This window comes from Artibeus jamaicensis, unplaced genomic scaffold, assembly GCF_021234435.1.
Source record: "Artibeus jamaicensis isolate MK-2021 breed Jamaican fruit bat unplaced genomic scaffold, CSHL_Jam_final scaffold_1964, whole genome shotgun sequence".
NCBI classification, from domain to species: Eukaryota; Metazoa; Chordata; class Mammalia; order Chiroptera; family Phyllostomidae; genus Artibeus; species Artibeus jamaicensis.
In genome coordinates this window covers 42,972,106-42,996,519 of record NW_026522030.1, presented here as the reverse complement: position 1 = coordinate 42,996,519, position 24,414 = coordinate 42,972,106, and the positions used below count along the sequence as shown (strand labels likewise).

Genomic DNA, 24,414 nt, shown 5'->3' with positions numbered 1-24,414 from the left:
AGGATGGACTCAGCCGGCGGAAAAATACGGACGCGACTTGGGACATCACTTCCGGATTGGAGGGCCGGGCTGTGGGAGGTGCATCTTGCAGCTTCCGGGTGGTGGCTGGAACTGGAACCCTCTATTTTTGAAACTCGGTTTTCTGAAGATTTCCAGCTTTGCCGATTTAGCCCTAATGGTGCTGCGGGTCTTGTAGTAGTAAATACTTGTTATGTGGTGTTCCCTGTTCTGTAAACAGTGAGTCCTGGGTCCGGAGTGGTTCTCAGACCAAGGGTCGTCCACTTTTTAAAAAATTGCAACTCATGTATTTCTTAAGCGGGGGTAGAGATAGAATTTAGAAGAGCAAAGCCAATTTTCTTCTCATTTCCAGTACAAGGAACGAGTTCTGCGAACTTAGCTAGGAGTAAGGAGAGATGGATCAGTATTGGACCAAGCACTGCTTCAAAAAAATTAAGATGAGTACCATGTGATCTCACCTTTAACTGGAACCTAATCAACAAAACAAACAAGCAAATAAAATATAACCAAAGATATTGAAATTAAGAACAAACTGACGGTAGTCAGAGGGGAGGGGGAAAACATTAAGAGGAGTACCAGCAACAGTGGACCTTTAGGGAAATCTTTCTGTATTTCTGTGTATCTTGTTTAATCCAACGGATTTATTCTCTCTATAGACCCAATATGCCCAAGGTCAAGCACATTAGGGGGAAAAAGTAGGATTAATTCAGGGAGTTTGATCTCAAAAGGTGCACGTTTAGCAATTAGCTATTTCTGCCCTACTCATAATTAGAGACTCATAAAAATGAGAAGTCATTTTATCAATCTATTAGATGAAGCTTTTGAGGTTATTTAACACAAGGTGTTGACAAGATGTGAGGAAATACTATTAAAGGAAATATCGCTTGTGTAACCTTTTGGGGAGGTCCAATTTGACAATATCAGAAATTAAGTGCTTTGATTCAGCCATTTCACTACCAGGAAATTATCCAGCAAAATGATTCTTGCACTAGTTTGCAATTACTTACCTACAAAGGTATTTACTGCAGCAACTTTTTTTGTGGCAAGAAGAAAAGCCAAAATAATCTAAGTGCCCGTCTGTGGAGTAACTTAAATTGTAGTCTGTGAATACAATGAGATATTAGCAGTCCTTTTTTAAAAAATATTTTTAGTGCTGTGCTATTACAGTTGTCCCATATTTTTCTCCCCTTTATTTTCCTTTGCCCTGCACTCTCCCTCCGACCAGCATTCCAGGCCATCCTGCCCCCTTAGTTCCTGTCCATGGGTTGAACATGAGTTCTTTGGCTTCTCCATTTCCCGTACTATTCTTAACCTCCCCCTATCTATTTTGTACATACCCATTATGCTTCTTATTCCCTAAACCTTTTCTGCCATTTTCCTCCCTCCCCATTCCCACTGATAACCCTCCATGTGATCTCCAGTTCTGTGATTGTGTTCCTGTTGAATTGTTTGCTTAGTTTGTTTTTGTTTTGTTTTTAGGTTTGGTTGTTAATAGTTGTGAGTTTGTTGCCATTTACCATTTATATTTTTTATCTTTTTCTTAGATCAGTCCCTTTAACGTTTCATATGAAAGGGCTTGGTGATGATGTACTCCTTCAACCTGACCTTATCTGGGAAGCACTTTATCTGCCCTCTCATACTAAATGATAGCTTTGTTGGATAGAGTCATCTTGGAGGTAGGTCCTTGCTTTCATAACTTTGACTACTTCTTTCCAGCCCCTTCTTGTCTACAAGGTTTCTTCTGAGAAATCAGCTGATAGTCTTATGGGAACTCCTTTGTAGGTGACTGTCTACTTTTGCTGCTTTTAAGATTCTCTATCTTTAATCTTAGATAATGTAATTATGATGTGCCTTGGTGTGTGCTTCCTTGGGTCCAACTTCTTTAGAAATCTCTATGCTTCCTGGACATCCTGGAAGTCTATTTCCTTTGCCAGATTGGGGCAGCTCTCCTTTATTCTGTTTTCAAGTAACTTTTCAATGTCTTGCTCTTCCTCTTCTCCTTCTGGTACCCCTGTGATTCAGACATTGAAATATTTAAAGTTGTCCTGAAAGTCCTTAAGCCTCTCATTTTTTTTTTGAATTCTTATTTCTTCCTTCTGCTCCAAACTGTTGATTTGAGTCCCAGTTTCCTTTCTATTACTGTTGGATCCCTGTACATTTTCCTTTATTTCACTTTGCCTAGACTTCACTTTTTCCTCTATTTTGTGACCATACTCCACCATTTCTGTCAGCATCCGATTACCAGTGTTTTGAACCAATCTGATAGGTTGGCTGTCTCTTCATGGCTTAGTTGTATTTTTTCTGGAGCTTTGATCTGTTCTTTCATTTGGGCCACATTTTTTTTTATATTGGTGCACCTGTTAAATTAAAAGGGGCTGAGCCTTAGGTTTTTGTCAGGGCAGAGCAGTCCATGTTGTTGTTTTGCTCCATTGTGGTGCTGTATGTGGGGGAGGGGTACGAAAGGGAACAGTACCACTTACTTGGCTCTTGCCTGGCTTTGAGTCACTTCCCCCACTTCCCACAAGCAACTTGCACCCTTCTGCTACTGATTCCTGGGTGTGTGGGCCTGTGTACATTTAGGACCCTGTAGGTCTCTCCAATGTACTCTGCTATGAGGTTGGGAATTTCTCCCGTAGCCACAGTTCCCACAAGTTTTATAGCCAGAGGTTTTGAGGCTTTATTTTTTCACACTGGAACCCTGGGTTGTGCAGTCTGTCTCACTCCCCAGTTGTTCCTACTGGTTTGTTTGCATGTGAATGTGGGACTACCCAGTCTGCCAGTTGCCACATCACCCACCCAGTCCTCCAGTCACCACCTTCCCGGGGGTCCTCTCCACTTAGCTGCCCATCTCTGCCCCCCCTGCCAGTTTAAACAAATGTTTCTTCTTTAACTCCTTGGTTGTTGGACTTCTATACAGTTAAATTTTCTGTATGTTTCCATACAGTTCTGGTTGTTTTTGTTTTTAAATTTATTGGTGTTCTTCTTTTGGTTGTGCAGGGAGACAAAGTATATCTACCTACTTCTCCACCTTTGCCAGACAGTCTTGAAAAAAGTAAAATAGATGTAAATATGCTGACATAGAAATATCCCCAAAGTGTGTTGAGTTAAAAAAAAAACCAAGTTGCAAAATTAGTTATATGTGCGTGTATATCTATGTGATAGATATAGATAGATATCTATATCTATGAAGAAGGAGAATGGTCCCATTTGTGTAAAAACTGTGTGTGTGTACACATACATGTGTACAGAAACATCCTGGAGAATAAACAAGAATTGTTAATGATTACCCCTGGTGGTAAGGCAAGGAGGAAAGTTTCTGAGCATCTTTGCTTTCTCTTTACTGCTGTTTGAGTATTTTCCAGTGAGTATCTGTCATCTCTTGACAAATAATTACAAATAAAAGTTGAGAAGCACTGTGTTTAAACCTTTTAGTTTAGGAGTAGAAAGCAAACAAGAAAATATGCCCACAGCTAAAGCACAAATAGGAGGCAAAACAACTTTATTCACTTGTAGCTTTCATTTAAAGTAATATATTTCAAATGAAATAACTTTGAAAATGTTTCGAGTGATTTCCCTGTGTATATCATTCACCAGAAATAATTAGGATTCATTCTCTGAAACTAGATGCATTACCAGCCAAGCATAACTTGGGTTCTGTTTAGCAAGGAAGAAGAGCTTGTGGGTATCCGGTACTCAATCACATTGTCTGCCATAACTGTTTACATTCCTGTGAGATCTAGTGCCAGCTAATTCTTGAGTGTCATCTCTTAACCTCCTCTACCCCTGCCCTGGTCTCTCTTGGTATGCTCAGTGGCCTCCTTTCTGTTCCTCAAACATACCAATTTTTTTTTCTGACTCCTGGTCCTTTACATTTGTTGTTCACTTTGCCTGGTTATCTTTTCTGTTCTTTAAAAGGTGTGTGAGTGGTCATGCTCTCCTTTTTAAATTGTAGATCAAATGGTCATACCCTTAGAGAAGCTGACCTCTCCACTGGCACTAAATTAGGTTCTTATTCTCTCTCCAATCTATAACTTTCTATCTCCCTCCCTGGGTATCTCCTTCTTAGCATTTATCATGCTGTTATTATCTGATGTTCACTTATGTTTTTTTTTTAAAAAAACATTTTATTTACTTATTTATTTTTAGAGAGAGGGGAAGGGGGGGTGAGAGGGAGAAAAACATCGATGTGTGGTTGCCTCTTGCCCTCTCCCAACTGGGGACCCACCCTGCAACCCAGGCATGTGTCCTGACTGGGAATTGAACCGATGACCCCTTGGTTTGTAGAGCCAGCACTCAATCCTCTGAGCCACACCAGCCAGGGCTGTTCACTTATGTTTCTTCTGGCACTAGATTTTAAGGTCCACAACAGCAGAGATTGCAGATTGTTTCTTTCTCACCCTTGTACCTTCATTGTCTAGAACTATCTAGTACATAGTACATATTCAGTAAATATGTGCTGAAGAGATGAATAGGGAACTAATTAGTAGAAACAAGGGAAAAAGATATAGCATTAAATAAAGACAGAATTAGATAAAAGGGGAATGGAAATAGGTATATTTTGGTCAGAGAAAAAGGGATGGATATAACAACATCAGATGTAGCCTCATTTTAGCTATTGCTGACTTTGGGGGCTAATCCTAATGCCCAGGTAGAGTGAACACTTTCCAAGCTTTGGAACTAGATGATACTCTTTTCTCCTTCCTTATATTGGATAAGAAATATAATTCCTTGAAAATTGCTTTGGATCATAATTAGCCTAGTACTCCCATGGACATAGAACTAGCCGGCTGAAAGTCAAAGGAGCAAATTAGTTTTCTTCTGAACAGAAATTACTTTAAAATGGAAGGATATAGATTGTGCAGTCCAGAATGCCCAAGGGCAGTCTTTGTAGAAGGGTTTGTATGGTATTGATCCTACAAATGTGAGTGAGTCAGAGCAGAGGCTAAAGAGGAACATATGTTTGACTCGTGAACTCTGTAGTAAATTTTGTAGAATACATCCCATGTGTGGGCCCAGATCCCAAATGACTTAAAGTTAAAAGTTGTTCAATTGCAATTTAATTCTTTCCTTGGAAGCATTCCTGATACTTGGGGGAAATTCTAGAGGGGCATATATACTTAAAGAAGTACTACTCAAATTGCCAGCTCCTGTTTTGGACATTCACACAGAGACCAATATTCTTGTAATACAGTGCTTCTTTTTCCCTTAAGTGGGCTTCCCTCTGAATTACTTGTAAAGTATCACACACCACAATAATTTTCTTAGCTGCATTTTGGGTGAATAGAGCCATCATATTTTTCTCTTTTTTTAAAAAATAATTTTTGTTTATTGATTTGAGAGAGAGAAACAGATATCAGTGTTTTGTTGTTCCAGTTATTGACACATCCATCAGTTGATTCTTCTATGTGCCCTGACCAGGGATTGAACCCACAACCTTGGCATGTTGAGATGATGCTCCAAACAACTGTACTACTTTGCCAGGGCCATATTTTTCTTTTTATGTGTATGTAAGACTTCTATTGAAAGGAACTTCACAGTGATTCTGCCAAGAATCCTCTTGGTGGGCTATTTTAGGACAGAAGGAGTTCCACATAAGTATAAGTTCCTTACTTAAGTATATGTTAAGGATTTTTAAATTGTTATCATGAATATTTTTAAATATGCAAAAGTATAGAATTATAGTAAAATCCATATATCTGTCACCCAGATCAACAATCATCAAGCTATTACTACATTTACTTTATCCATTTCTTCTATTCATTTCCATATTTGAAAGAAAATCTTAGACATTAGATCATTTCTATCATACACCTAAATATATATCTCTAAACAGTATCAATATTCACCTTATATAAACACAAGGACATTATCATACCCATCAAAATTAATTGCTGCCCTGGCTTTTGTGGCTAAGTTGGTTAAAGCATCATCCCATAGACCAAAAGTTCAGTAGTTCAATTCCCACTCAGGGCAAATGCTTAGGTTGAAGGTTCAGTCTGTACTTGGAGCACTTAGGAAAGGCAATTGATTAATGTTTCTCTCTCACTTTGATGTTTCTCTCCCTCAGTCCCTCCTCCTCTCTAAAATCAATAAGCATGTCCTTGGATGAGGATTAAAAAAATCTACTGAGGCTTGGACCCCATCACAGGCTAGTTGAAATGTAAACTTAAAAAAGGTAATTGCTTGATGTTATCTAATACAACAAACCATAGTCAAATTTCCCTTATGCTCTCAAATATTCTACTGAAGCTGGTTTGTTTGAATCAGGGTTCCAACAAAGCTGGCATACTACATTTGGTTATCAGGTCCCTGCGGTGCCTTTTCATCTGGAGCATTTCCCCTCCCCTGCTGCCTTTGTTTTCCAATGTTATTGACTTGTTGCAGACTAATTGGGTCAGTTGTCCTATGAAATGCCCCACATTCTAGACGTGTTTGTTTCCTTAAGGTGTCACTACCATGTTTCTCTATCCCCCAGACTTCCTTTCAGTGAAGTTAGCTCTAGAGCAGCACTGCTCAGTAGAAGTTCCTGTGTGGATGGAAATTCTACTGGCAGTATCCAATACAGTAGCCACTAGCCACATGTAGCTATTTTTTCAACTTTATTTTAAAACTTTGGTTACAGTTTCATTTTTATATCATGTAGCTATTGAATGAACACGTTAAATGTGACTAAATTTTAAATTTAATTTTATTTTAAATAATTTAAATTTATATGTTTAGATATGCATATACACGTGTGTTTGTGTTTAATCGTGAGATTCCACCTTGTCAGGGAGCGTGACGTGGGTGGGATATGTAAATCTGTGTACCTATGCTAATCCGCACATGCAGTGGTTGACACCCTAGACAAAGGGTATTGTGAGGAAAGAAAAGGACCTAGAAACATTGCTTGGGCAGGTAGGGGAGGACTGACAGAGACAGAAAGAAGGGCCAAAGAGTTGGAGGGAAATATCCTAGGAGCCAAGCAAGGAGAGTCCAGTTATACACAGAAGAGTTCAGTTAAGTCCAGGAAGAGCATAGCATGGGACATGTTATCTCTAGGAGTCTATGTTATAGGGCCAGTAATATGGCAGGGCGCACTTGCAATCAAGCCTGGCAGCTTCCCTTCAGCTGTGTGGCCTTGGGCAGAAGGTTTTCTGGCCTCACCCTACAGATTTTGTCTCTGTAAAATAGGGATAATAACTCCTTCCTTAAAGAGTTATTGTGGGGATAAATGAATTAGCATATGCAGTGTGCCAGGCACCCACTTGTGTACCTCTTCATTTGCAGACAGAGAACCAAGGACTGGATAGGGACACAATATTTCCTCCATCATATCAGTTTCTCTCTTACAGGGAAAAGATCTCCAACTATCAAATGAATACTTAATTTTTGTGTCAGGACATCTTTCTTCACTTTTCATTTTGCAGTTGTATAAATCTCCAATACTCTCCAAATCTCTCACCTTGATGTTTTATTACAATATTAGTAATAAATGACTCAGCACAACTATTTTTAAGAGTCAGCATTGGGCCTACCAGATTTTTCTGATTGGATAGAAGCAGCAACTCCCATCTCCCCTCCTTCACTTTTATCTGTTAAATACAGTGAATGGGGAAAAAGAAAAAGCAATTTTTTCCCTACTCATTAAGAACTCTTGCCCTGCCTGCCACCTCTGGCAGTTTTTGCAGAGTAACCCTGGTTTTGGCAACTACAATAACTACCCACGGGGAGATAATGTAATTCATTGCTTGTCTTAGGTTAACTAAACTCCAAAAAGAGGGGCTGACAATTTCTATTGTGGCTAAAGCAAAACACCTAACTTTTGAACCTCTTTAAGATTTACCCTTCTATATTTAAATAGCCCACGTTTAATTTCTTATTGACAGTGGCTATATTTTCCGAACCAGACATGAGGACATAACATTTCATAAGGAGGAGAATAGTACCTTTAGGGACAGTTGACTACATTAATTGCAGTTGTTACAGAAATTCCAGGGCTTGTGGGTGTGTGTATGGCGGGGGGGGGGGTCCATACAGCTACTAAAAATGGGTAGCACCTTCAATTATAATGGAGCTATCATCACATTCTATTTTTACATGGACACAGTAAACACTTGGTGTAAAGGAAACTAGGGCTCTAAGCCTCTCGAGATCCGACTACCCGCCTCAGTACCGGGTCCTTTCCCACTTGCCTGGAAGGTCAACGGGACTGAGATTTCCCAGAGGAGCTTTGGGGACGTGCACGCCTGCGCCTAGACCTCGCTCACGTTCTAATGTGGAAGGTTGCGCGCGTTTGAGTGTCCATGGCAACAGGACGCTTCCGCCTTCTGGAAGCTTTAGCTCCAGCTCCACTTGTGAGGCCTGTCCGGGTGGGAGGGACCTGGGCATAGGGGAACAGATGGGGGCAGGAGGGGGTCGGGGCTGGGGAAGCTACTTGAAACATTTGCCCCGGGGACTGAAATAAACTAAGAAAGATCGGTCCAGGACTCAGCACAAAAGGATCTTTTCATTCCGGTCCTTTTGCCCACGCAGGGAACAATGCCTATGGAGGTGGTGGTGGAGCTGCAGATTCGGGCGGTAAGAGAGATCGACGAACCTCCCCTCCTTGGCCCCAAATCAGACTCTTTCCCCAGGTTCTTAAATGGCCCCACGTTGTTTTTACCACCCTCTGCCACCTCACCACATAGACATCATTATCTTTTGGAAGAAATCATACATCTGCCCCTAAGAGTCTCTGCACTGGTCTTCCTTGACTACCCAACCTTCAATTCAGCTCAACTTCTTCCTACTTTTTTCCCTCATTAAAGCCAACTTGTTTCTTAGCTTTATCCTGAAATTTTCTGTTCTTTTAAAATAACCCCACATTAAGTCCAAGAAGGATTTTCTTTTCTTTTTCAGGATAAAAATTTGTAAAAGTATTTTTTTAGACCTTCTTCTTCAAATATTTCAAAAAGTCTCATCATTTTCTGGTAATTTCTCGCCTCCACAAACCAATCAAATATTTCTAAGCTATTTCCCTTAGAGGTGGCTCTGGCTTGCTAATTCCAAAAGGTAGATCAGCCAACAGCTGTTTTATAATCATCCACTGAATCTTGCTTAAGTGAGATGCTGTGGCAAAGTGACTCCATTGTTCTTATTGGGGTTGGTCATTCATCTTATTTCAGTTTCAGTTTTCCAATCCTTCCATCTCTAGTGACAGACTGTCATGCAGCTTTGCCTCCAAACTGTAGGGGTTTTTGTCCTGGCCATGATTATAAGCAAAATACCTAATGGGTTATGGCTGTGGAAAATCTGGTTAGTCACTATATAAGTGACAAATGCTATGATTTCATCATACATGCAGCTACAAAATAAAGAGCAGGATTTCCTGGATTTGTCAGCAAATAAAACCAGGCTATAGCAACTGTACTCTATCAATTGTGAGCTCTCAAAGTGTGCAGTGAGGTGAAGAAGTTCTTGAGTGATAAATCAACTTTCCTCCTCGAGGCAAAAATTCAACAAGTTTTCACCTTATTTCATTCAACATTATTAATTTTAATTTTTAAAAAGCATTAACCAGTATACAATTAATTAATAGTGAAATCAGTTTTTTACTCTACAGTACTTAGATGCTCCAAAAATAGGGCAATTGATCTGTGCTTTAAAACCAGCAAACTACGCCCCAGCAGCTAAGACAGGGAATTCCAGAATTATGAACAGGAACCAGAAAGTAGGCCTAATTTTGAGCCCCTAATATTCAGACTTCTGGACTCTGCCAAAGGCAATGTCATGCTTCCAAATATAGAGCCTGAATTATTTCTGCCATTAAAATGGATGAAACAAAACATACCACTCAGTTTCAGTTTCTCTGATTCAAGTGAAGAGGTAGTCTGTGTTGAGGATGTTGTGGGAATGCAAATGATTTTATGTTGAAGAGCTGCCCCTCTTTCAGTGGGCCTCTCACACTCAGAAAGTTTATGTTTCCACCCAATCAGAGCCCACTTGTCACAGCCATTCTCCAGATTCCTATGTGCACCTCTATATGAAGGTCAAAGGCCACAATCCATTCTATTTATAAATCTCAAAATAACTAGTCATTAAAATTATCTGAAATACCAGTTCCATAGGTAATTTGAAAGTTCTCATTTTCAGGCACAGCAGCATTTAAAGCACATACCCTTTCATTATTCTTTCCTGATCAAAGAATGAGCAGTCCATCCTGCATTTTGTGGTCTTTGGTCTTTAGATTTGGGGAGGTACCACAGATAAACTGCTTTATGTAAAGGTTGATGTAAATGGACCTTAGGAGTGAGTTGTACCTTGTGCCTGGTATAGCAGCTAACTCCTCTGATGAATTTCAAATTATACACTGCTACCTAATGTGTGCTGTATGTAGGGAAACAGAATTCCATGTGAAAAACTGTAACACACAAGCTCATCCTTGTGGTATATATGAAAAAGCTTATGTTTTTGCATTGCAAAGAATCACATTATTTTTTTCATTTTATTAGCTCAGTAGAAGAGCACATTTTTTCTTTATTCACTAGAGATGACAGGCAGCAGGGCCCCATCTCTTGCATACCGGTCCACTGGCATAGTATGTAGGTAGCCTACCTCCAGCCTCTCAGTTCCTTTGACTGCCTCAGCAGTTGTCCTTCATGAGGCCATTGTCCTATCCTTCCCTTTTTTGATGGGATTATAGACATGGCCATATCTGTTTCTTCGAGTAAGTTCTTGGCTTGTTCTTTGAATGCTAAAAGACAGTATTAGAGTAGTGAAAAATAAATATATAAATTTAAAGATCTTTTGAGGAGCTAGAGGGAAAGGAAAAATGTGTACTATAATCTCTGTTCTCATTACCCAGTCTGCAAAGATGGAAGAGACAGGAACTCAAAAAGCTTACCAAATCAGGATTAAGAGGAAATCTCCCCAGCCAAGGCAACACATCTTCAGGGAATCAACTAGAAAAACCTATGTCTTAGGCTCGTAAATAACTAAGAACTAGGATTAGTATGCAGTTTATCTGCATGTATATTTACAGAATGAAGATCACGTTTCTTTTTCAAAGTTTAATTCACAAGTGATATGTTGATGTAAAGGATCACTACAAAACACAATTTTTCTGATGTCAACTTTTAGAAAACAGCAACATTAATTATCACCCAGCTTGGTTTCTTTCAGTTTTCCTGGAGATACAAACAATTGTTGAATGTATGATAGAGGAATTTTTTTCTTTCTGTAATACGGCTGTGATCAGTGATGGCCAGCATATGCTCCAGCCCAGCAACCCATCAAGATGGTAGGACACCTGAAATCCCAAAGGAAGCCTGAAATGTCTTAAGAGGGACAAACAGGATGGCTGCTGATTTCTGTTAGCATGATGGCATGATCACATGTGGAAACCTTTAGATTTCCTGGTGCCATAATGAATGAGATGGTGTCACTGTTGGTTCCACAGTGCAAAGAGTAACGGAGCATTGTGTGGTGAGAGCCAGCAATAGTCCACGATGCTATACTGCATGTAGCCCATTAAAAAACCAAAAGCCACGTCGGTGACATTGTGTCGCCCCAGCAAGACCCTAGAGAGGCCCAAGATGAAGGCCCACAGTACCACCAACACCCTCAATGGAATGGCCAGCACCAGGTGGTTCAAGATGAATCTCGACACCAGGGCGGCCCTGGTGGCGTGGCCCGAAGGGAAGGAGTACTTGTCCACGGAGAGGGTGACAAACATGTCCATCTGGTTGTGGGCTGGGCGTCGCCTGCGGACCAGCCCTTTGAGCAGGGCCACCAGCAGCAAGTCCAAAAGCAGGGCGAAGAGCAGGTTCATCAGCACCTCGCGCCCCGCCCAGCTGTCGCTCCTGGATAGGCAGTAGAGGGTGCCCAGCAGCCAGGGGATGCCATGTCCGGAGATCTCCAGCAGCTTCATAAGGGGCCGCACGCTGCCCCAGGAGGAACCCTCTCCGGCGCACACTCCCAGCTTCTTGGACAGCCACAGGTCGATAGCCAGTAAAGAGCGCAGGGCGATGCCCAGGAAGGACGGGTTCAGGTCCATGCGGTCCTCCTCAGGCAAGGGGGGCGGTGGTGCCTGCGAGGGGCTGGCTCCTCCCAAAGGGAAGGAGCCGCGACGGTGCACGGGGCTCTCGGACAGGCGGAGCCAGGCGCTGGTGGGGTCCGCACCCAATGCACGGCTGCCGAGCAGGGACTGGAACTCGAACCTGCTGCTGCTACTTCCACCGCCGCCGCTGCCATGGGTCGGGCTTCCAGGGCCTCCTCCGCCGCTGCTGCTCGAGGCAGAGGTGCCCAGCGGACGTCCCTCGACATTCCTCCGAGGGCTCGGCATTGAGACGGGCAGCCCGGAGCCCAACACCCAGCAGGCCTACGGACAGGCTCCCGGCCCAGCAGCCTCTTCCGCTTGCGCACTGCCATCCTAGAGGGGCGGGGAGAGGAAACAGCGCGAGGATGATTGTGACACCTGGCGGAGGCGTGGGTTGAAATTGGGATTCCAATTTGGAGAGGAGAGGGAAGGGTGTTATGGGAAGTTTCTGTGAAGGGTTGCGGTAGTGGGAGAAATTTGACATTGTGGGGTTGGTTAGGGAAAATAGATCCCGTTTAAAAACAAAACAAAAACCTGTCCTGTATCCCCCCCCCCCCCCCCCCTTGTTTTTAAGATTTCTTGCCCAGGGGTGTTCCTGCCTGACAAGCAAGATGTGTACCTTGGGGTTTACCTCCTGAATCAGTACCTGGAGACCGACTGCTTTCCCTCTGTGTTTCCTGTTACGATTCAGCAGAGAATGAAATTTAAAAAGGTGACTTTGACTTTCTCACTGCTAAATAGAGAAATTGAAATTTTGCTCTCTGAAGATCATTTAGTGGTTCTTATAAAGAACACAATTCTTATAAACTTATTTTGTAAACCTCCTCCTAAAAAATAGCATGAAGGCACCTCAGCGCAGTGTAGAATCATAGTTGGAAGATTTGCCTTTGTAGCCCGGGTGCGAGCCAGGTTCTGCCGTCCTAGTGCCATGCCGCCCCCCCATGACGTTTTCTGTTCCCTGAGCTCCCATGTCGTGTTACAACTGGAGCAGATAGAGCATTTTCTGAGTGTTCTTGGAGATGCTAGAAGCAGTTGCGTTACGTTTATGACAGGGATAATCAATAACCTAGCAGACCTTAGAAACAAATCTTATTAGACAAATTCATGAGGACTATAACCAAATTAGTTAAATTTTGTATCTGAAATCCTATAACAAAACAAGAAGTCTCAGACTTAATGAGTTTTCTTAGGTCATATACACTAGATATGACCTAATCTTCCCACTATAAATTATTAACTTTATTAGTACACAATCACAGTCCTTTCAATTTGTGGTTTTTTTTCTGATTTTGGAGATGGCATCATTTTGATTCCTTTAACCATGATACGTCTGATGATTTTGTCCTAAACAAGATCACTGAGGTCATTTTTTGGGATAGAGGATGAGTATGAGAAATGATTGTAGGGAGAGTCTGTCCCTTTTAAAGGTGCAGATGCCAGAAAATGACCCATTTTGACCTGAGAATGGCAGAGGAGATGGAGGGTGGATCATCTACATGGGCTAGATCCCTATGTAGTGTTTTTATAAACTACAGGATTAATTTAAATAAAGTCTACCAAACTGGCTGGGTGAGAGAGAAGAGGAACAAATGAACATTACCTGGGAACATACAGTTAGAATCCAAAGGAGCCTACTTCTACCATTTAGATGTTGGTAGTGGTAAAAAGTAGGTGGTAGAAATATGGTCTATTTTCCCCCCAAAAATGTCCTTATTTTTATCAGTCATAAGTTTGCTTCTATAGAAGCCTTAAAAAATCTTTCTTTGTAAGAAGCCCAAGAATACAAAATCCTAGCACAGAATGATAAATTTGTAAATGACCTTGGAAGTCACCTAGTTCAAGCTCCTTGACTTATAGAAGAGTGAGGCTCAGAGTCACATTCCTGATGCCACTACTGCTCTGTTGCAAAGCTGTCCATATGAGATTACTAGTCAAACGATCCATGGACTTTTCACTTCAAAAAAAATGCAATTCTATAAATGCTTTATTTTTTCAGAGAGAGGGGAAGGGAGGAAGAAACAGAGAGAGAGAAACATTGATCTGTTGCATTTCACATGCCCCCAACCAGGGACCTGGCCTGCAACCTAGGCAAGTGTCCTGACTAGGAATCAAACCAGTGACCTATTGTTTCATAGGCCACTGCTCAATCCACCGAGCCACCAGCTACTGCTTATTTATTTGTTTTGAATGCTTTATTTTAAATTTTGAAAATTGCCCTCTTGTGTGAACTGTTTGGGTTTGTATCCCAGCTTCCCATTTGCTCCAGCTTTGGTTGTATCTGTTCCATTCTCTTGCTGCAAGTATTTCTTGTATCTGTTCCAGTCTATCATGCAAACACTTGCAGCAAGTAGCAAAAACCTTTTCTCCTTGTACCTTCTGTGTAATTCAGAATGGAATGTTCTAAAGCACTTGGATAAATGAGAAGTTAGTCCTAAAGAATGTATGAGCCATCGTGTTTGATGTTGGTCATTTCATGTTGGTCATTTACTTCCAAAGATGGTACTTGAGAAGGTACCGTACTTAGTTAGATATGGATAAAGTGAAAGAATGTAGTTACTGAAATAATGTTAGGGAAAAAAATTGCCCATATTTGCTTGATAAATCCAAGTCAGTAAGACAAAAAAAAAAAAAACAACAGGGACAGCCACATTTTCATAGTTAAAATAGACCTGACTTTGGATTAAGAACAGATTTTAATCTGTTCTTAAGCACTTAAGAGTGCTTAAGTTTAAACACTATTTAAATCAGAACTTTAGTGCCTGAAATCAAACTGTGCTGAAAAGATTTTGGTTTATTTTCATCAGGGTTCTAGAGTTCAGGGAAAGGGATGTGGTACGTCTTTTATTTCAGTCCTGTTCCAGGCCCTTTTTATCTCAGGGACAAAATATGCAGATTTGGCAATGGCTAGACATGTATCACAGTGGTTTTCTTGTGCTTCATGATACACTTAATGAGTCTCTCCCTCTCTATTTAATTTTGTGAGAGTATGGTTACTAGCACTTAGCTTTTTTGTGTGTGTTACACATAGATAGAATTTTTATTTATGTTTCTTTGTAACACAACCAATTACTTGACAAGAAATGTCATTCATTCAGGTAACATTTCATTAATGTTTGTGATATTCAGAATGTGGTTTTTTCTTTTTTTTCACATTTTTAATTGTTTTTTAAGTACAGTTGTCTCCATCCCACGCCCTGCCGCCACCACTGCAGAATATGTTTTCTTAGGTACTCTAGAATCTTTAAAAATTTATTTATTGATTTTAGAGAGATAGAGGAAGGGGGAGGGAGGGAGAGAGAGAGGGAGGGAGAGAGAAAGAGAAACATTGATTTGTTGTTCCACTTATTTATGTATTCATTGGTTAATTCTGGATTTTTGTATGTGCTCTGACCAGGGATCAAACCCACAACCTTGGTGTATTCCAACTATGCTCTAACCAACTGAGCTATCTGGCCAGGGCATGATACTCAAGGCTGTTTGAGGTTGATGCCACATGTGCTTTTAGCAATAAACAGTAGGGCTATGTCAAGTTGATGACATTTTGAGGATGTGGTAGATTTTCCTTGCACTTGGTATTGTTTTGCTAATTCTCATTCATTTATTTTATAGTAATTTGTTGAACTTTTAACCACATATCTGTTAAAAATATTTCTGTTGAATCCTAAAAAATTATATGGCTGGATTTGATATGCATTAATTATGTGGAAGAATGTAATCTATAATTTCTATAAGTATATATTGAGAAAACTTTGAAAATTTATTTTCTACATTTTTTCCTGCAGTTATTTGAAAATGCAATAGATCCTGGAGCTGTAGCAGACATTTTAGAAAGTAGGTACAAGGTAGAGGCGTGTGGGGAGACTGTTGTGTGTCTGTAACTCACTGATATAAGATTCTACTATTTTTTAAGTTGTGATACTTACATGTTTGATCTATATTTATATTAAAGAGTCTGTAAAATTTGAATTACCTTTTTTCAATTATACTTTCCTAGATAAAGATGGAATATATCAGAAATTAAAATTCTATTTGTTTGCTTTTTACAATTAAATGGTTTTTGTATATTCACAGAGTTGTGTAGCTATGGCCATATCAGTTTTAGGACATCTCCGTTACTACAGAAAGAAACCCTATACCCATTCTTCCTCCTCTCTCCCAGCCCTAGGCAACTACTAACTAATCTTTCCATCTCCAGATTTGCTTTTTCTGGATATTTTACATAAACAAAATTATACAATATGTGATCCTTTGTGAGTGGTTTCTTTTATTTAGCATGATGTTTTTGAGATAGCAGGTGTCAGTACTTCATTTTTTTTTTATGACCAAATAATGTTCCATTGTATGGATATGTCACATATTGTTTATCCATTCATCAGTTGGTGGACATTTGAGTTATTTTCACTTTGAGGTATAATGAATAATGCTGCTATGAATATTTGTGGACAAGTTATTTTCTGGAGGTATGTTTTCATTCCTCTTGGGTATATACCTGGAAGTGGAATTTCTGGGTCACATGGTCATGCTGTTTAATCTTTTGAGGAACGTCCAGACTGTTACCAAAGCAGCTGTATCATTTTACATTCCACCAGCAATGCATGAGTGTTCCATTTCTCCACATCCTGGCCAACATTTGTTAGTATCTGTACTTTTGATTGGTAGCCATCCTTGTTGGTATGAAATGGAATCACACTGTGGTTTTGATTTGTGCTTCCCTGATAACTAATGATGTTAAACAGTTTTGATTTCTGTGTTTGTGTCTCTTATTTGGAGAAATGTCTATTCAGATTCTTTGCCTATATTTTAATTGGCTATTTGTCTTTTTATTATTGAGTTGTAAGTTCTTTAAATAGTATAGATACAAATCCCATATCACATTTATGATTGACAAATATTTTCCCCATTCTTTTCTGGTGTTCTTTGAAACACAAAAGTTTAAGTTTTGATGGATTCTATTTTATCTATTTTTCTTTTGTTACTTGTGTAACTAAGAAACCATTGTCTAAGTCAAGTCACAGAGATTTAGTCTATGTTTCTTCCAAGAGTTTCATGGTTTTAAGTGTTACATTTAGGTCTGTGATGCATACTGAGTTGATTTTTGTAAATTGCATGAGGTAGGGGCCCGACTTCATTTTTTTGCATCTCGATATCCAGTTGTCTCAGCACTATTTATTGATCAGAGTATTGAGTATTTTTTCACCCATTGAATAGTCCTTTGTTGAATTTCAACTTTTATTAAAAATGAATGACTGTAAATGTGAGGGTTTATTTTGGGGCCCTCAATTCTATCTCATTGAACCATATTCCTATCATTATGCCAATACCATACATTCTTGATTATTGCAGCTTTGTAGTTAAGTTTTGGAATCAGGAAGTGTGTATCCTGAAATTTAGTTCTTTTTCACGATTGTTTTTGTTATTTGGGTTTCCATGGTTTTCCATTTTAGGATCAGTTTGTTAATTTCTGCAAAGAAGCCAGGGGAATATTGCCATCTTAACAATGTTAAATCTTCTAATCCATAAACATGGGAGGTGGTGAGAATTAATTGACTGTAAGGAATTTAGAGCCTGAGACAAATGAAGTGTTTAACATTACTGTTAAGGTGATGGTTGGTAAGGATATTTCCCTCCTCCCACTTGGAAAACCTAAATTATGGGCAGTCTTGGCTTTTAAGTATTTTTGGCATTTAAGATTCTGTTCCTGTGAATTCATATGTTTTTCATTAGTTTACAGAGAAAATTTGACTTCCCTGTGTCTTTTTCCAGTTTTTTGAGATGTAATTGACATATAATGTTGTGTAAGTTTCATGTGTGCAGCATGTTGGTTTGATCAGTTATGTTTTACAAAGGGACAACCACCACAGTGTCAGCCAACACCTCTGTCCCATCACTCAATTATCATTTCTTTTCTTGCGGTGAGAACGTGTAAGGCTTACCCTCTTGGCAACTTTCATGTACAATTCGTCCTTGACTAACACCATAGTTAGGGGTACCCACCATCCACGGAGTGGAAGATCAAAGTGTAGTTTTTGATTCAGCCCTTTGCATCTGAGTATTTTCAATCTGTGGTCGCAGTTGGGAATGCAAAAATACTGTTTTGCACCCATGATTGGTTGAATCCATGGATGCAGACCTCTAGCTGTAAAGGACTGATTGTATTTATTGAAATAAAATCCACGTGTAACTGGACTCATGCAGTTCAAACCAATGTTATTCAAGGGTCAACTGTATATAACACAGTGTTATTAAACATAATTACTATTGTGTATTTTAAGTGTTTTCACTTTTAATTTTTGTGGGAATTCATTGATTTTTTATTGTTATACCATTTATATTTTAAATTACTTTTTCAAATTTTGAATTTTATTCTTATCCTTGTAAACATTGTACATGGGCTCACTATTTCTAAATGTATTTTGAACTCAGGAAATATAAAAAGTTAATTTTATGTCTCCCTTATAGACTTATATAACATACTATTTTAAGCAAGATAATTTTATAGGCTAATGGATAACATTTGTATTTTGAATTTTTAAAATGGAAAGTTTATTGTTATGAGTATATTTTTAAGAGAGAAAAATATTGCATTTATTTTGTCAGTAGTTTTCAGGGGATGAAATGCTGCTTTTATAACTCAGCTATTGTCCTCAATTGCCCATGATTTATTGGGTCTAGAAATACCTGAGTCATTGTTATGGCATTTATTATTACTAAAGTAATAACTATTACATTATCATTACATTTAAGTCCCATTTAATTCCACTGCTGAGAATGCAGAAATGGTTAGGAGCCCCTAACCATGGTGCTGTTCAAATTAAATGGGATGTTATGACAATTTTAAACATAGCAATTAATGGAAAAACTGGCAACTTTCTGAAGTATTAAAAATCTAATTTTTTCTTTTTTAGGCTTCCTAACCAGGTTTGAATTAATACAGCTAGTGCCTCCAGGTAATGTGCCAGTAAATGCATTTCTAAATTGGCTTAATTTAAATTTAAAAGGATTTTTGGCATGACAAAATGAGGATTGGTATTTAAAAGTCCTGCTTTGTATAAGAGTGTTCTTTACTCCACCAGTCTGTCTCATTTTGTCCACTTTCAGCAGAGTAACTCTTTGTATTCAGTGGTTATTTGACTTTCCTCATTCAGCTTCTTTCCGGTTTTTGCCTTTGACTTTATTCTAATTTGTGGAGTGTGTGCGAGTACAACCCAAAGCCACCTTCTCTGTTAGGTGCTAGAACAGGGGTGGCAAACTATAATTCCCAGGCCAAATCCAGCGGCACTGTTTTTGTGTGGCTCATGAGCTAAATCTCTACAGCTCAAAAAATTGAGATTTAATTCATATACTATAAAATTTATCATTGTAAAGTGTACAGTTCAGGTATTTTAGTATGTTTACAAGGTAGCGCAACCAGGAGCATGATCTAATTCCAGAATATTTTTATTGCCTGGAAAGAGACTCTGCATTCATTCATAGTCACTCATCATTCCTTCCTCCCCACAGCTCCTGGCCACTGTCAGTCTTTCTGTCCCTATCAGCCTGCCTGTTCTGGATATTGTATATAATGGGATCAGATAATGTATGGACTGTTATGTGTAGCTTCTTCCAGTTAATCATGTTTCAAGTTTCATCCATGTTATAGCATGTGTCAGTACTTCATTCCTTTTTGATGGTCAAATATTCTTTTATATGGATATACCATGTAACCAATACTGTTCTTTTCTTTGGGTAAGTTTGCTTATGCATTGATCAGTTGATGGACATTGGGTTGTTCCCACTTCTTGAATATTCTGAGTAATACTGCTATCAACATTTATGTGCAAGTTGTTGGATGAGTTCATGTTTTGAGTTCTCTTAGGTATGTTCCTAGGAGTGGAATTGTTTGGTAGCTCCGTGTTTAACTTTTTAAGGAACTGCTTAGCTGTCTTCATTCAGTTCTTACATTTTTAAATGGTTGGAAAGAAACGTAAAAATACAAATGTTCAGTGATGTGAAAATGATATGAAATTCAAATTTCATTGTTCATAAAGTTTTGTTGGAACACAGCCACACTCATTCATTTAAGTATTGTTTAGGGCTGCTTTCATGCTGCAGTGACAGAGTTGAGTAGTTGTGACCATACTCAAAGCCTAAAAATATCTACTGTCCAGCCCTTCACAGAAAACGTTTGTGACTCCAGTGCTAGAACAATGGGACCTTAGGGGGATATGTTCGGTGCTGCCTTTGCTGTATGGTGTCTTGAATGGCTGGAGACCTGAGCTAGTGAGAAAGTGGGAACCGCCACCTGGTGGCACCAATTCTCATACATAGTCTCTCAAAGTACTGGGTTGGCCAAAAAAGGCTGCTACTTTTTTCCATAAAATAAAAAAGGTACACTTTCCGTTTTCACCAATAACTGGTTTCATTTATCCAAGTATTCATTTATCCAACTATTGATTTGGATATTTTGAGTATGTCAGCTATCTTATACTATTGGTTTATAGTAGGTAGAGGCCAGATTGCCGCTAAATATCATCCAATGTATAAGACAGCCCTACAGCAGAGAATTATTTGGCCACATTGTGGCCAAATACAAAAGACTCTGCAAACTACTTTTGACATATTTGATCAGTCACAGCACCTTCTCCATATACTACACAAACCTTTTTTTGCATCTCAGTTGTGTTATCTTTCTTGAAATTTAATAAAGCATAATACACCAAAATGTTGCATATTTTCTTCTATTTTCAATATTTTTCTTCTGTCTTCTTCATTAAAATGGCTGAACAAAAATTCGCCAATTTTGATAAGTTTTTTTAAATGCGCACAGATATGATAGCTGTCACAGTCTAACAAAATTGTTTCAAGTGAAGTTGAAGACAACTAAGCACTATTAGAGCTACCTTGTGGGAAAAATGTAATGGACTTTTGGCCAGCCCAGTAGTTATCTGGTGACTTTAGAGTCATGTTCGTGTGCACATGTGTGTGCGTGTGTGTGTGAGAGAGAGAGAAAATATACCTAAATTCAAAAACATTTCTAATTTTCTTCTGATCTTTGCCATTAGAAATTTTTGCCCTTTTTCTTCCCCCAAATGAATCTTCATAGTTTTACCTATATAAAAAGCATCCCCAAATGATGAGAAAGCTTGTATTTATATTTTGGTGAACCTGTTTCTTGATAGTTTCCTCTGGACAGAAGAAAATATCAAGGCGTGGAATTTTTATGTAGTATCACATACATTTTCTCCTATTATTATTAGCTTCCCCCATCTCATATTCCTGTTTTCTTTTAAAAAATAGTAGTTCTACATCATTATTTTAAATAGTTATAAATTCACTAATTTACTTATGTGTTTTTATAGGCTTATAAACAGTATGTACATACTATTTTGGTTTTTTTTTCCTTCCATATTGTTACCTATAGTTTATTTGTTATTTTCACTAGCTATGTGTTTTTCTGTAGTGTTAGAATTATCCTTAAATTGGTATGGTTGAGCATTTAGGTTTTTTTGTGTTTCAAATTTTTATAAAAATTATTTTTTCTCTTGGTATATTTACAAAGAATAGAATTATTAGACTGAGCCATGCTTTGTAACCTGGGAGTAAACTGACCTCCAGTGAGTTTCCACCACTTTGCCGGCAGATGCCTCAGCTAAAGGGAGCTGTGGAGGCTTTTAGAGGCATTGCTCTGCCCACTGGGGCTGCCCCAGAGCAGGTCAAGGCCCCTGTGGAGTAGACCCAGGAGTCTGTAGTCCTTTGTTCTGCTTCTTGGTTCATTGGCAGAAGCAGGCTCTAAAAACAGATAAGAGCCCCACTCTCCATGGCTCTAGGGACAGTCATTGTTGCACATGTCATTGCTTTCTTGGGTTGACATGACAGAGAGCAGGCCAGCAATGTCTCCTTTCTGTTTTTCCCACTGAGAAATTCCCATTGAGTGTTTCTCAGACTAAAATCAGGGCATCGAGGGTTTTTTTGCCCCCCCCCATAAGTTTTTTTCTTATTTGGCCCACTTTCACATTTAAACATAAATCACTGCTAACTGACAAGTTACATTTTAGTATGCTAGTAAAATAGAAACAGGCCCATTTTAGTTTTATTTAATTTTACACGAATTAAAAAATTACTGGTACCTAAGTATTCTCACTATAACATTTTTAATTAACACAAATTTTATGAAGGAAAAAGTTAAAAGCCTTGACTTTTTTAAAGTCATCAACTGACAATAATTAGTTAACACTTTGTGTATATTTTTAGACCTTTTAAGGTGTATTTAGTATAAATATAATGCATTTAGTATATTCAACCAGCCCTAAAATAGTACATATATGTACATATGTGCATATATATATACACACTAAATATATCTGGTATTTATTATATGTATATTTAGTATTACATTTTGGTTCAATGTATATATTCTGCAACTTACATTTTGGTTCAATGTATATATTCTGCAACTTGCTTTTTAAAATTTAGTATATCCTACGCTGCCATATGTTTTTCATATGACTAGAAATCCATCTGTGAAGTGGTTGCAAGAATTGTTTGAAACTATGATGATTGGAGAATATTGAAGCTGGGTGTATGCATATTGGTTATAACTTAAAAATTAATCACATACACAAATGGAGGCTTTATTATATACTTTTTTGGCCTACATTTCTTCAGCTTCAGAGTGTAATTAAATTTGAATTGCTCAAATTAACAAATGCACTCAGTTTCAGATGCATTGTAGACTGATTCATTGTCCAGTGTATGTTTGTTGAGGGTGTGCAGGCCCTACCTGTGCTTGGTATCATCCAGGTGGCACTAGTCCCAGGGTGGCAGGGGTAAATTCTCTTGATCTACTAGTCCTTGATACAAATAATTAAGGAAATATGATTTGCTTGCAGTCTCATGTAGTCTGCACCATGTAGTAACAGAGGCCACATTCGGGTTTACAGGGACCAGTTATTCACTGGCTGAATTGATAACTTTTCATTTTGCTGTATATATTACTTTACTGTTTTATACTTTTTCCATTGCTTCCGTACACACTTATTATCGTCAAAGACATTATGATAATTAAATTAATGATACATATACCTCATATTTGCATATAGCACTGCAGCTAAAGAAAGATCCAATTATTTGTCTTAGAAGCAATAGACGACTTGCCCCCAATCCATCTGTCCAGTTTACAAAGCTAGGAAAAAGTGAATGGACATAGGGGGGCAGCATAATCCTGGTTGACAGTGAACTTGGTGCTTTCTTTTATTGACTTAAATAAAACCCCTTCTTTGGTATGTGTCTTGTATAGTCAGTCCAGCTGTAAAGTGCTATTTTAGTGAGCACCCACTCCCTGATTCAGAGCTTCACTTTATACTTGGTCGGAATGTTTAGTAGGCATCAGCAGGAAAGAACTTTTGCCTTGGATGTTCTGGTTTTGACTTTCTGCTTTGCCTCATGGCATCGTGACAAGTGTCTTCAACTCTCAGAGCCTCAGTTTCCTTATCTGCAAGGAGGGAATCAAATGAGATTCCATACTGGGAAACGAGCTGTCAATTCTGATATGCTCTGCAAATGCTAGGTATTTCTCAAACCAATATTGTTATTAAAATTATTTCTCTTGAAGTCTCATTTGTTTCCTTCTTGGGGAGCACCTACCTGCTCACTGATGGGACTGATGATGTCCTTGTCTGTGCCATAGCCTATTAAGAGTGTGGAATTTTTCAGACATTTCACTTGCTCTATAAGAATTGCTCAGCCTGTGTCTATGTGTGTTTATTATTTACAACCTGGGCTCTTGTCGTAATATCCCCTGATGTGCCGACATTTTCATACTGGGCGGCACTTCGGATCTCGAGACCAAACCAGAGAGGCGGAACTGAGAAGCTTTGCAGCCTTCTGTTTCTCTAGTGCTCCTTGTCTCTTTTTATCCCTGGGATTCCAAAGATAGTAGATGAGCTCACCTCCAGTTCTCTGACAACTTATTTGCATCTTAATTCTTGCTACATACAGGAATAGCAATTTATCATTATAAATGCAGTGACAAGAACTAGGCGAAAACATGTGAAAAGGAAAAAGGAAAATCTCAGTGTGCAGAGCATCATGCCGTGAATCAAGGTGTTTGTTCCCAGTAGGAACATGTTATTGAAAATGCAATAGTCATAGAGACCAGGGTAGTGCTGGGATGGCTGCTGGGCTGGTGTCAGGGAGCCGTCCTGGTAATGGCAGGTAAGGCAGGCACTGTGCTCTGCCCTTCACATGTGTTTGTCATTTGTCCTCACAATAGTCCTTAGAGGCAGGTACTGTTATGAGTTTTACATCTTTCTGAAGAGGGAACTAAAGTTAAGGAGTTGACATAATTTGCTCCAAGTCAC

General features: G+C 39.0%; 2 protein-coding genes across 6 annotated transcripts in view; one reads left to right on the top strand and one right to left on the bottom strand.

The window, feature by feature from the left end:
• The first annotated feature begins 18 nt into the window (after positions 1-18).
• The window catches only part of SPATA6L (spermatogenesis associated 6 like), a 59,522-nt gene continuing 35,126 nt past the window's right edge, over positions 19-24,414 (top strand). For 2 of the 5 annotated variants that reach the window (XR_008389879.1, XM_053656117.1), the window contains exons 1-5: positions 19-1,694; positions 8,533-8,577; positions 12,651-12,788; positions 15,859-15,907; positions 18,982-19,023. Coding sequence is in view for 4 of the 5 variants with exons in the window: in XM_053656117.1 (XP_053512092.1) it covers positions 1,662-1,694; positions 8,533-8,577; positions 12,651-12,788; positions 15,859-15,907; positions 18,982-19,023 (307 nt within the window). In the remaining variant the exon portion in view is untranslated. The remainder of the gene's footprint in view (positions 1,695-8,532; positions 8,578-12,650; positions 12,789-15,858; positions 15,908-18,981; positions 19,024-24,414) is intronic. The other 3 variants (XM_053656115.1, XM_053656114.1, XM_053656113.1) reach the window with 3 other exon arrangements.
• Positions 9,597-12,405, bottom strand: PLPP6 (phospholipid phosphatase 6). Its single transcript, XM_037143570.2, has one exon. The coding sequence runs from the start codon at positions 12,320-12,322 to the stop codon at positions 11,420-11,422; it is 903 nt and encodes a 300-aa protein (XP_036999465.2). The 5' UTR covers positions 12,323-12,405; the 3' UTR covers positions 9,597-11,419.

Bases quoted from the DNA above. Each gene is read 5' to 3' on its own strand.
- PLPP6 (XM_037143570.2), bottom strand. From the start codon at position 12,322: ATGCCGAGCCCTCGGAGGAATGTCGAGGGACGTCCGCTGGGCACCTCT.